General features: G+C 43.0%; 1 protein-coding gene across 1 annotated transcript in view; it reads right to left on the reverse strand.

The window, feature by feature from the left end:
- Positions 1–13,552, reverse strand: part of LOC138507837 (E3 ubiquitin-protein ligase DCST1-like) — a 484,214-nt gene that overhangs the window by 79,373 nt on the left and 391,289 nt on the right. The window contains exons 14-15 of the mRNA XM_069625446.1: positions 8,988–9,101; positions 8,071–8,113 (exon numbers count right to left, since the gene is read on the reverse strand). Coding sequence (XP_069481547.1) covers positions 8,071–8,113; positions 8,988–9,101 — 157 coding nt within the window. The remainder of the gene's footprint in view (positions 1–8,070; positions 8,114–8,987; positions 9,102–13,552) is intronic.

Genomic DNA, 13,552 nt, shown 5'->3' on the forward strand with positions numbered 1-13,552 from the left:
TTTCTTGATTGCCAGGAGTTCTCTGTCTGTAATTGTGTAGTTCACTTCTGCTGGAAGCAATTTCTTAGATAGATAGGCCACAGGATGCAACTGTCCAGTTTCAGGATGCCTTTGAGAAAGCACTGCTCCAATTGCAACATTAGAAGCATCTGCCTCCACAAAAAATGGTTGTGAAGGATCTGGGTGTAATAAGATTGGTCCAGATGTAAAACAGTTCTTCAATGTTTTGAAAGCTTGATCCGCTTCATCTTTCCACTCAAATTTCATTCCTTTCTTCAATAATTTGGTGATAGGAGCAACAGTTTGAGAGAAATTTTTAATGAATCTCCTGTAAAAGTTTGCAAAGCCCAGGAAGCTTTGGATATCTTTAACACAAGTTGGAGTTGGCCACTGTTCAACTGCCTTAATTTTCTTCATATCCATTTCCAAACCTTTGGGAGAAATCATAAAACCTAAAAATTCCACTTCTCTGGTATGAAATTGGCTCTTTTCTAACTTAGCAAATAGTTTATTCTCCCTTAGTCGTTGTAACACTTTCTTTACATGTTCTTCATGTTGCATTAGATCCTTAGAATAAATGAGAATGTCATCTATGTATACTACTACAAAGATGTCAATAAAATCTCTTAATACCTCATTTATAAAAAATTGAAAGGCTTCGGGAGCGTTACACAATCCGAATGGCATTACTTGATATTCGAAAAGACCAAATTTTGTTCTAAATGCCGTTTTCCATTCATCACCTTGACGTACTCGCACCAAATGATATGCACCACGAAGATCTAGTTTGCTAAATACTGAGGCTCCTTGAATCTGGTCTAACATTACTGATATTAAAGGCAGCAGATATCTGTTTTTAATTGTTATCTTGTTTAATGCTCTATAATCTATGCATGTTCGTAAAGTGCCTTCCTTTTTGGGAACAAAAAATAGTGGAGAAGCTGCTGGCGATTGAGAGTGCCTGATGAACCCCTTATTCAAATTTTCTTGGATGTAATCCTTCAAATGTTGATTCTCTTTTTCTGTTAAGGCATAGATGCGACTGCAAGGAATGTGGACCCCTGGTTCTAAATCAATTTTACAGTCATACTCTCTATGAGGAGGTAATTCATTAGCTTCCTTTTCACTAAACACATCATTGAAATCATGGTAACACTTTGGTAATTCTCCCATTACAGCCCCTATAGAATGTACTATAGTTCCCAAATTCACCAAACCTTCCACTACTTCTGAACAATTATCACTAGAAACATTTTCCTGAATTGCTTCTTTACAACAATTTGTAACACAAAAAGCAGAATCCAATTTCACCACTCTTCTTCCCCAATCAATCTTAGGGTTATGATACGTCAACCAAGGCATTCCCAAAATTATTTTCAACTGTGGAGTGTCAATTAATTCAAACACAATTTCCTCCCAGTGTCCTCCAATTTCCATTTCCAATGGGATTGTTTCATGTGTAATTAAACCTGATGTCAGTTGAGACCCATCCACCGCTCTCACATACTCTGGTATATTTTTTACAACGTAAGGCACATTCATATCTTTAACCACATTCCAATCCATGAAGTTACCAGTGGCTCCTGAATCTATTACTACTGGACCACTTCCCTTTAATTCCTCTTTAATATACAAGGATACATTCAATGTAATATGTGGTACTGCTGCTTGGATGGTATTTGCCACTTGCTGATTTCTGGAGCTGTTAGTAGATGCAGAAGGTTTTGGACACCAAGGGCAATTTCCAACAAAATGTCTTGATTTCCCACAGTATAAACATAAATTATTCTGTCTTCGCCTATCCTTCTCCTCCTTAGTTAAAGGACCTCTCACTTTATTTACTCTCTCTGCGTTCCCAGTTCTCAATTCTTTATTTACAAATTCTAATCTTCCTCTATCAACTCTAGGGAAAACTCTGGGTTGCTCAACTCCTCCTCTTCTACGCTCAGCCTTGCGTTCCCCTAATCTATAGTCAATTTGTATGACCAGATTAATTAAATCCTCACATGAAGTGGGTCTATTAACAATTGTAGATAAGGCATCTTTCAATTCCTCCTTCAAACCTCTATAAAATAAAGAGGATTGCTTCTCTTCTGGCCAATTGCTCTCTAATACTAAAGATCTGAACTGTGTGATGTAAGACACTAAATCTTTGGTTCCCTGTTTTAACTCTAATAGTTCTCCATCTACTTCTTGAGATAATTGGTGTCTGTCAAACATCTTTTTAAATTATAACTTGAAAGCTAACAAGTTCTTTAGTATAGGATTCTCTTGACCAACCAATAATACTGACCAAGTTGCCGCCTCACCAGTGAGGTAAGACAGCATAAAAGCTATTTTAGAGGCATCTGTGTTAAAAGCTTCGGGTCGACAAAGGAAATGAAGTTCACATTGTGTAAGGAAAATCTGGCATTTCTTGGCCTCTCCCCCAAAACGCTCTGGAGGTGCTAAGGGGACTGGACCTACAGGTATATTCAAACTTCCCCTGCGTCTTTCTTGAGAACTCGTTCCTTCACCCAAATCCTCTCTAATTAACACTGGTAATTCTCTACTAGTATCCTCTGAATCTCTTGACTCCAAAGAAATTTCTTCACCCTTACGGGTAACCTTGGAGTTTAACTCTTCAAACTTGACTTGTAATTCCTGATTTTCTTTTCGCACAGCCCTCATTTCCTCCCTTAACTCTGAAAACATGTCCCTTATGGAACTAGCTAGTGCCTCTGTGGGATCCATATCAGCTCAGGTGGAAAATATTATCGTGGGCCTTTCATCCTGTCAGGGTCCGGCTTGACTGAATTCCACAGGAGCTGATGCTGGCCCCACAGACCCTCACCAGGAGTTCACCTCTCAACCCTTAAATATAAGCTGAGCTGAAAACCCCAAGAAAGGGAAAGGGGAATTTGGAGAAAATAACAACGGAGACACTGCTGCCCTTCAACCGTCTGGTAGGCTGTGGTATCTGTAGTAAACAAATACACCTGGTTACTTATATAATAAGAAAACTTCTTTTCTAAACTTATGCTAAATAAACTCTAAACTCTTTACCTCTTAAACCTCAGTAAAAGACTTAGAGGTTAGTAATCTTTGTGGAATATCTTGTAAATATATCTTGTGGGTGTGCAAATAGTTCAAGCCAATCTAGTCTCTTTAGAATCCTAAAGTGATGGCCTTTGCAACATCTTTTCAGAATTAGATATTCTTCTTACTTCAAAGTTCTTTTGACCTTATGTAGTTTTCAATGCTTACATAAATTGCAGTCTTTCTCTGAAAACATTGAGTTCTATTTGCATAGATTACTTTAAATTATATTCTTTAACTTCTTGGAATACTGCTTTCTTTCTGCGTGTGAATTGTTTTCCTTATTTACACATTTACACAAAGAACGTATAGTTTCTTCCTTAACAAGCGTGTGCGATAAACACGTGAACTCAGAAGACGTGAAGAATTGTCTTCGCGTGTAAAATACACACGCGATAATTTTACAAAACCCGCGCGCGTTAAAAAATACGTAAACGTGATAAAAATAACACGCGCTGATAAAAATGGACTCGCGCTCTATCGCAACCCAACACGCGCTTTCTCTTGAGTCGTATTTCGCGTAAAAAATGTACACGCGCTAAAGTTAACTTGCGCAATTCTTTTGGGCACGCGCTCTATCGCAAAACCACGCGCGCTTACCCAGGAAACGTCTTTCACGTGAAAAATGTACACGCGCTAAAATTCACACGCGCAATTCTTTTTGGCACGCGCTCTATCGCAAACCACACGCGCTGTAAAAAGAACACGCAAACGACAACTTGCGAGCTCGCGCACACATTAAACAGTCTTGAAGAACATTACACGCAGTTAATCAACTTTTAAATCCTACGCACAATCTTCAAGCTTGTTTTCCTTATAATAACTTTAACTGTAAATGTCTCTTTTCTCAAATGAACTTGAAACTTGTTTACTCTTTAAGTTTTCTTATAAAAGAAAATGAAAGTTCACTGTGACAATCTCAAAATCTTTAAAAGAACGATCCCACCTGATGACTTCTTGTTCAAATTGGATCAGCCAACGATATTCTTACTTCTTTGGTAGATTTTCTGAGCTCTGGAAAGGCCTTACTTAAGGAGCTTAACTAATATACAACCAGCCACTGAATTTCTCTGGATGAAAGGCAGTTTAGAATCTTGCTCATCTCCCAAGAATCAAACCCATTGTCCTCTCCACCAATCAGGCAACCAAACATATCATTGTTTCTTTAACCAATCAGATTAAGTTTCTTTCGCTCCATCTTGACTTGGGCAAGCACAATGTTAATTCTATGAACAAACTCTTCCTGTTACTAACCCAGCCAGTTCTGAAAGCACAACTAACCCAGCCAGCTCTAAAGGCACAATGTTAATCTTGTTACTCTTCCTGTTATTAAACTAGCCAGTCCTGACAGTTGCGTGGCTGACAAGGGTGACTAAGGGCAAACATCAACTCTCCAGATGGAAATCGCCGGCTCCGGCCCTTGAGGAGTCATCCCAAGAAGAAGAAGAAGAAGGTTGACAGACTATACTACACTGATTATCCCTAATAAAGTTGAAACATGTTTGTTGGGTTCATAAAGATGCATAAAATAGTTCTGCCCTGTAAGGCAAAGACAATTTTCTGGCGCAAAAAAACATGTATTTGAGTTAATTTGTAGACCCCCAATACATTGTTCTATGGCTCTGAACTAGAGAGATATTTCCATGGATGGCTACTGGCTGGCACTGTGGCTTGTTGGATGACATTGGCTTTTCTAACATATATAATTCTTGTGGGCTTTCTACGCATGTGCATGTGCGCAGCCACACTCTCCCCGAGAACCGGCTACAATTATGCAAAGCACTGATGTGACTGCCATCATAACCTCATATTCAAATCCTTAGGCAGTCCCAATCAGTATAAGTTGTACAATGTTATAAAAATGTTAATGTATTGTGCTGATTGGTTTAACATACAACCATTTTACACATACCATGCATTAAAATGATTCAATATTACGTGTTCTTCCTCACAAGAAAAAAAGATACAAGATTTCCCTATGCTGCCCTGCCTCTCTCTGCCCGACTGGTGCTTGCAGATCTATTGTGGCGGTGCTGAACATTCTGTTCTCCCGGTTTCCTTCCATGGGCTCATTGATAGGATATGATAAGTAATTTATAATGCGCCGGTACACAAGTGTTTCTAGGCACCACAAGACAAGGGAGGGGAAAACAGGGAGGACAGGACAAACAAACCTACTAGGCCTTGTATCATTTAGATTGTGCAAGTGCGACAAGGCCAATTGCAGGGGGAAGGGAGAAGGGGGAGTGTCGGGGAGAGGGAAGGAGTAAGTGCAATCAGGGAAGAGTGGCTCTGGGCAAGTGTAAGGAGCCCGGTAAAAAAGGAAAAGGTAAAAGTTACAGTTACAGCCTCTAAGTAGGCCCCGAGGCAGTGCAAGGAAGACTGATCATGGAGAGATTTCCGGGCTGGCGAGATACGGTCCTTGGGAATTTAGTTTATTTTGGTAATTGCCTTACTATTGTTATTTTGGATGATTCCATACTGGCACACATCCTCCTGAAGAGTAGGAGCCTGCACACTGTGCATTCTACCTGACGAAGAGGTATACCATGTATGCAGTGCCAGTTTCACTTTCAAGGGTAGTAGTGTGGGTGGAGTAAGAACTAAGAAGCCCTTCCCCTCCATTATCCACACACTTCCCTTCAAGTGTGGGAGGCACTCATAGGTGAGCGTGTTGTCTGTTTCCCAGTGTTTTTGTGATTTCCTGCATCTGCCAGCCCACTGCAGATCCTGGAACATCCAAAATGTGGCAGAGGTCCATAAATCCAGTATCGGGCCAGTGGGCCAGAATGAAGGGAACGTGTGGCAGCAAAATGAATGATATGTTTATCTGTGTACTCTTTTCAAACACACCAAACCCCCTAAATGTACTTGTCTCCCTAATACACGTTAGCCCAGTTCTACAAAGACAGTGCTGGAACTTGGGACACTGTGCCCGGTGCCAACATCTCACTTTTTTCCTTATATGAGCTCACTAAATACAAACCAACAAAACGAATTCAGTAGAATCTTTCACAGTCTCATCGCAAAATGTAACCCATCTTTATAACCAAACTCTGGCCTCAACGGCCAGCATGTGTGTTATCCATCAACACAGCTCCATGTACTTTGAGGAAATAGATTTATCAGTGTGCGCTACCACAATGTGGGGATGGCCCACTTGCATTTTATGAGCGCCTATCTTCCTTTTTAAATTCCTAAAATGTGCTTCTCAACTTCAGGGACGTCATATCACCAAAATGCCTGCGGTAGCGGAAGTGACATCACACGACCCTTGACCCCCTAATGACATCACAGAGAGTGATGTCATTTGACCCCACCCCGAAGTGATATCGCGGGAAGCGATGGAACATGACATTTCACCCATTGACAAAACAGGAAGTGGCATCACATAGCATTGCACACTACGAAAAATATGGTTACGATATCACTATAATGTGATGTACATTTCATACAAGAATGGATCGCCATATGTATCGTTAAGATCAGTGTGTATAGGCCCATATTACCAAATTACTGTGAATGCAAGCAGACGTCCATGAACAAATGATAATGATGTGTTATTATATAGCACTTATGTTTAAGCACTTTATATAGAAAAAAAATACACCCAATATCACCCAACCGGTGTTGGTACTCATTTATCGACCTCAGAAGGATGAAAGGCTGAGTTGAGACGTTTAAGAACAGACTAAATCAGTGACTCACCCCTGAAGTGTGCCTGAAATAAACCTTTAATGAGTCTAGCAATTATTGTTTAGAATTCCAGAAAGACACATTATTTGGTATTCCTATTCTTTCTTATTTAGGCCCAGTGCTGAAAGTGTTAGACTTGTGGTACTACTGTTCTTATTTTTCTTCTTTTTTTAAGGGGCCTGAACAAGAAAGCCAGCCACTCCAGAAGTAAAGAGACACATGGTGGTGGCCACAGCCCAGGAGCTTGCATTACAAAAAAAAAAAAAAAAATCTTTTTTTTAGAGGTCGCAAGGTAGACCTCTGAGGTCGCAGTTGCGACCTCTGGCGACCCCTAAATGACGTCCTTGCTCAACTTCTAATACTGAGTACAGGGTGATGCTTTCTTTTCAAATGCTATCCTCTGTGTATCCTTGCAAAGAAACCATGTTGGAGGCATGAACAGCACTGCCGCAGTGTGGCATTGGATAGCAAGATGGATTTATCTTCCAATGTCTGTTTAATGTCTAGATGCAAATGCACACGTACCATGCTGTGCTCCTTTGGCCACACTCTTCTATGACTGGGGACCTAGTAACATTTCCAACTCTGTGATGGAGGCATTTCTTCCCTTAGTTAGTCATGATGACCTCCTCTAGCCCCGCCCAGTGATGAATCTGCACTGCTCCGGGATCATTTCTTTGCGTCTTTTGCATCTGCCCGAGTATCTGGAGCTGGGCCAAAGTTGGATCACTAGCAAACCTGTGCCCTGAAGTCAATTGTCCAAGGTTTTGATATCTAATATCTATTCAACTGATATTTAATACCTATTAGATACACACTGGCTTATACGCCTATTAGATACACCAGGCTTATACGCCTGGCTGGGAATCTGGCAGTATTTTAGAAGCAGATTAAAACGTATCTGTTGAACCTCAACCCAGGATAAATCCAGTACTCCCCATCTTCCTGCATGATTCCCCTGCCTGACAAATGAATTTTATTGTCTCGTTTCTGTTTGTTCTTCATGTGCGCTCTGAGGCCTATGGGCATGTGGCGCATAATAAATATTAAAATAAATAAATAAATAGATGCCTATTGCTCAATTGTGTCCACATGTGGAGAACTGTTTCTATGCAATTTAAACTCCTATTCATTTTTGTTGTTACCATCGAGAAGGTCCCCATTTAGGTCCTATAAAGCCTGCCCGACCTCTGCCACATTCGTAGTGTGCTCTTTCCTTTCAATGTCTGGTCACTCAGATTCAACATGAGGTGATCACCCTCTACATTACGATCTTCTTTTTTTAGGCCAAATTACCAATGTGGTCATTGAGCTTCTCTACTGAAGAGACGTAAAACATCTACAGATAAATACAGAGCAACAAGGAGTCACGTGGCAAGCATCACCTGCCTCCGGAAAGGCAGACAGGCTGAGAGAGAATTTTACACGTGTCAAACACCACCAACTTCTAAAAGGCCTAATGGCACGTGAAAGTCTTAGTTACATTTCAGGTACAACTCTTCTATGAAAAGAAAAGAGGGGCGAGAAAAAGTAGTCACATGTCAGGCCAATGGGCCTCATTACGAATTGGGCACTCTGGGTTAAATGTGGCAGAATTATCATATACTGCTGCATTACTGCAGAGCCCAGTGAGTTGGGGGAAACTTGGAGGATTCAACTCCAACTATGAGCTGGAGGTAAATCCGCCATCTTTCCTCCCAATCTCGGTGAAATTACTGCCGCAGTCATTCTGCCAAAATCCCCCATTGTGTCGAATGGACTCAAAAAAATGGGGACTAACACCGCCTATCGCCACTTGTGATCTGTTGGTATTACCGCCAGACCAAGTGGCAGTAATGGTAATACCATTTGGTGGTATTTGGTTGGACTTGTGGTATCCCACAAGACTCATAATGAGGCCCAATTGACTGGGCCCTTTCCTAGACCTCGATGAACATCTCTACAGATTAGAGTTTGTATTGCTTGAACGCTCTCAATGTGAATGAGTCACATCCAACGCTAAACACGAACATGAGGCCGACGTCCAACAAATACTGTAAGGAAAAGTATAAAAGGTGATGGCCCGGGTGAGGTCCACCCCTTGGATGGCCTTAGGCCGGTAGCAGCCCCCAGGGCACTGTGGCCGGGTATTTTCTGAGTGGTGTTGCTTGAGAAGGCAGTCCAAAGTGGATGAGAAACTCCATTTACAGCTAAATAAAGGGAGTGCAACTCACCGTGAGCTTTTCTCTGCGTGCCCGTTTCCATATCTTTGCCTTCTGAATGTTGATGTAAAAGGTCCTCTTGCGCAGCATTTCATTGTACAGGAAGATAATCCTCTGCTTCTCTCTCTAGCCGAAGACAAATGTACCAATAGCAGAAATAACAAAAAACAATTAAACAATAACGATGATAACAATATTAATACGAGTACTTTAACACATTTCCTGCCTAGTAAGATCATTGTCTCTGTCCTCCCTCTGTTCCCCCTCCCTTGCCTCATCGCGCCTTGAAACACTTGTGTATAGGCGCATTACGAATGCCATATCACATCATATCAAGCATAGGCAAACGTGTGTGTTTGGCCACAGCAGTTCCCACTGGGTGATGGACTAAACTTGCTCTGTAATGATATTGTTGTGAACTGGGGAGGTGTACATATTAGCATGACTAAGACTTCGTCCCTGCTGTAACTCACTCTGCCTGCCTGTAACCACCTTCTTGTAACCACGCGCCCAGATGCCCCAGGGCAAGGCCGCGCGCTATAAATAAAACAAATACAAATACGAAATACATTCATGGTGCGTGGTGAGGGTGAGCCTGTCCTACTGTGAGGTTGCTGATTGTCCAAGGATGCTGCATACCCAGGTTTCTGTATGCCAAGGGTGCAGTGGACTGGAAGGGCAGGGGTTTGAGGGTGCCATTTAAGGAGGATGCTCTTGCACTGGCGGTTTTGGCTTTCTGTGTACTGAGGGTTCAGCAAAGGCGCAGCAGGCGGCACTAGCTACTCACAGGACGTGCACGCTTACACAACCAGCAACAGTACCACATTCCCTCACACAAGTAATCTTGGGGGCTGAAGCTTGTGCACAATTACTGAAGTTGTTGCAATGGACCCTGAGCTGCAGTAAAGCTGAAAATTAGACAAACACACTTGTGCAGAGTTTGGGGAAGCAATCTCCACCACCCCTGTTACTTCCATACAGAATTGCCTCAAAATGGCTTTGGTAAATTGAATGTATATGTGTTGTTCTGGTCGGGTGCTGAGATTGAGTACCGGATTCTCATGCTGCCAATCACTGCCAGACTCTACCATCGCCCATTCGTGCCAGCTTCTTACTTTGCCACGTTCTAAAACGTACCACCAAGGCAAACATTTCACTCTTGCCACCACAAGTACATAGCGGCAGCCTCACACACTGCCCAAGAATCCTAGCTGTTCACATTGCAACACAGAGCTGCCTCTCAAAGAGACTGCCAGTGGCAGGTTTTCACACTGCGACATAGAGCTGTCTCTCAAAGAGACTGCCAGTAGCAGATTTTCACATTGCAACACACAGAGCTGTCTCTCAGAGAGACTGCCAGTAGCAGCTTTTCACACTGCAACACAGAGCTGTCTCTCAGAGAGACTGCCAGTAGCAGCTTTCACACTGCAACACAGAGCTGTCTCTCAAAGAGACTGCCAGTAGCAGCTTTTCACATTGCAACACACAGAGCTGTCTCTCAGAGAGACTGCCAGTAGCAGCTTTTCACACTGCAACACAGAGCTGTCTCTCAGAGAGACTGCCAGTAGCAACTTTTCACGCTGTCCACACGTGCTCATCACACATGCTCAGGTGCGAAAGTAGGTGAGGTCAAGCTCCATGATGATTGAACACCGGGCCTCTTTGCTGAGAGTGCCAAAATAGATGCCAATGTTATGCTAATTGTGATGGCAGTTTGCTGGGAAGACATGGGGAAAACAAAATATGCAACCCCTGTGGACTGCAGCCTTCTAATAACCCCATAGGTGCCAGGCAGACTAACTTGTTTTCAGCTGTCTGATGTTTGTGCTGTCGATCAGACCAGCCTTAATCGTAGCACCAGTAACCTGATAACAGCAGCAAGACCGACAATGCAACCAAAGACTACTATGTTTAAGGATGCATGGGACAAGGTAAAAAAAAAAGAATAAAAAAAAAACACAAAAATAAAGGATGCATGGGAGACCTGGCAATCCGTGTTCAGTGTCTGAAACATTCAGGTTGAAGTCGTTGTAGATGTGTTTATGAATTGGGCTGAGAACCAAACGTAATCCTGGAAACGGTTTTAAAAAGGAGTTTAGGCCCGTTGTAGTAAGTTGAGGTCACCAGTACAGAAGGACAGAAGGACAGAACCCCATACAGCCTCCCTTAACTGGCCCAGGCCACAAAAGACTTATCACGAAAAAGCTGCGGCCTCTTAGTACCCTTATTCGCCTATGCGCCGTGGTGCGCACAGTTCTAGGCTTAAAGTATGTGGGCGGCGTGGGGTGGAAGGAGGTTACAGCACAACAGAGCAAAACAGCTCACAGGATAAATAAAGCAATCGCCAATCGGTTGTTAAATTATACATATCTTTAATCATATCTAGTAAAAAGGCACTCCGTAAAAATATTATCTTATGTAGATATCAGTCAGGAAGTACTATGCTCAGGCCTGGACTGGCCTCTAGGGCAACAGTGCAAAGCCTACAGTGCCAACCCATGATTCTAGATGGACCAGTTTCATAAGTTTCTACTTTAGTTTTAACCAATGTTGCTGAGCAAATATGTTTTCAAATGCATTCTTTGCAACACGTTTTATGAACTCCCCCCAAACCACCCTTGGATAGTACTCAAACAGTCTGTTCTGGATAGTAAGACACTGCAATGTGCTGCTGAGGGCCACTTTTTCATTCGTGCCTGACCGGATGTCATGCCCTAGTCCGACCATGATTATGCTGTGTGAAAAAAGATTTAGTAGCATTTTGGGGGCAGAAATGTACAAACATCTGTGTGAACTCACAAGGTGAGCAGTGGAACATTGTGGTTCTTTCTTTCCTCCTTGCCTCTCTTGTGCACCAAGACTGACTGAACAGAGTATCGATTTATCTGGATCTATGAATGTTCGCGGTGGACATCACCTTGGCACTGCAAGTCTTCCCTAGTGGGACGATGACGTGTATGCACCTTTCACTTTCTCTCCAGAGCAGGATGGGACCTGGGTGCAGAGGGCAGGCAGATGGATCCCTCCACCAAGCAGGCTAACCTCTCTTAGAAGGTGCCCACCCTTGCTTCCTCTTCTCGGCTGATAGTTCATGTTAGGCAGAATTATATGCAGTACCCTTTGGGAACACCACACACAATTAAGACTACAAGTGACAGTACAAATTCACCTTTGGTACAAGCCTGTACTACACAGAAAAGTGGTAGCGATGGCTGAGCAGCCAGACTTATCTCAAGAGCAAGTGAGCAGTATCAATAGTTACACAAAGGACAACAATTACTATGATTCAAACAAACACAGACCAAGGTTTCTGAGTAAAAGAATATACATTTATTTACGCAACAGTTGTAAAACATTTCACTAAAGTAAAGCAGTTGAAAAATCACACTCTTAATACACCACACCACTCCCAATAGATTACGGACAAGTTAAACTCAAAATGAAGTATGAGCAAAATGGCACTCCAGTGATTTAAAAAGGGAGGGAAAGACAAAGTTAGGTAAAAATTGAGCAGCACCAACAGGTAAGTAAGCAGGGCAATCTAGAAAGAGGAACTACAGTGATGGAATCAAATCAAAAAGGCTTAGGGCCAAAGTCAATAGGACAAAAGTCTTTTGCTCAAGATCACACACTTCAGTGTAGTTCGCAGTTAAGTCTTTGCCAAGAGTTCCAAACGCAGTTGGTCGGCATAAAAGTTAGTTTAAAGAGTAGAGAAGGACAAGCCCTCAGATTGGCAAAAGGTTTCACACACCTTCACCGCGGCTGGACGAAATGAACAACCGGATTTGCACAGTACTTTTAAATGGAGAAGAAGCTGTAGCTGAGGTGGACGTTCCTGGCAGTTCCTGCAGGCTCACGGTTCCTGAAGCGACTGTCAGACTGACAAGAAGTAGGAAGACTGGCGGGTCCTGCACTGCCCAGGGAAGAAACCAGCAGCAGAGCAAAGCAACAAATAAAAGGTGCGCTCCTTAAAACCCAAGCAGGGCCCGACCCTCCTGGCTATCCAGTTCACTGTAGTTCTGTACAGCAAATTCGACCAGAGGAGGGGGTCCTGGCTTGCAGTTTGGGCAAACTGGTTGGTCCCACCAGCTCAGGGGAAGAAGATTCCTGGTAGATCTTCTCTGTCGTTGGACCTTGAAGATTCGGACCTGCAGCGGGGCTTCACCGGGCAGTTCAGTCGTTGTAGGTGTCCTCTTCTGTCAGCTCCTTTTTGGTTCTTTCGTTCCAGTGGTGACTCTGCCTTTCCAATCACAGAGACCTGCTTTTTATGCAGTTTTCCCCCATTCACACAGTCTGGCTGTCAATCACACAGCAGGGTGGCTGTCCCGCCGGGACAGTCACCTAGGCAATCACACAGGAGTGCGACTTGGGTTACCAAGGGAACCCATGGCAGGGGTCCTAAAACCCCTCCCTCGCATCCTGCCTACCCAGACTTTCAGGCGCCTAAGGAGGGATTCTGCGGAGAAGCCCGCGAAAAGACTGTGAACAAAGGAACCAAACCTGGTTTGGCGCACGGAGTAAAACATGAAAAAGACATTTTCAAAAAGAAATGGTGAATAAACCCAGCCGGAACCGTA

The sequence above is a fragment of the Ambystoma mexicanum genome, chromosome 1p (assembly GCF_040938575.1).
Source record: "Ambystoma mexicanum isolate Mex_15411 chromosome 1p, UKY_AmexF1_1, whole genome shotgun sequence".
In the NCBI taxonomy this organism is placed as follows: Eukaryota; Metazoa; Chordata; class Amphibia; order Caudata; family Ambystomatidae; genus Ambystoma; species Ambystoma mexicanum.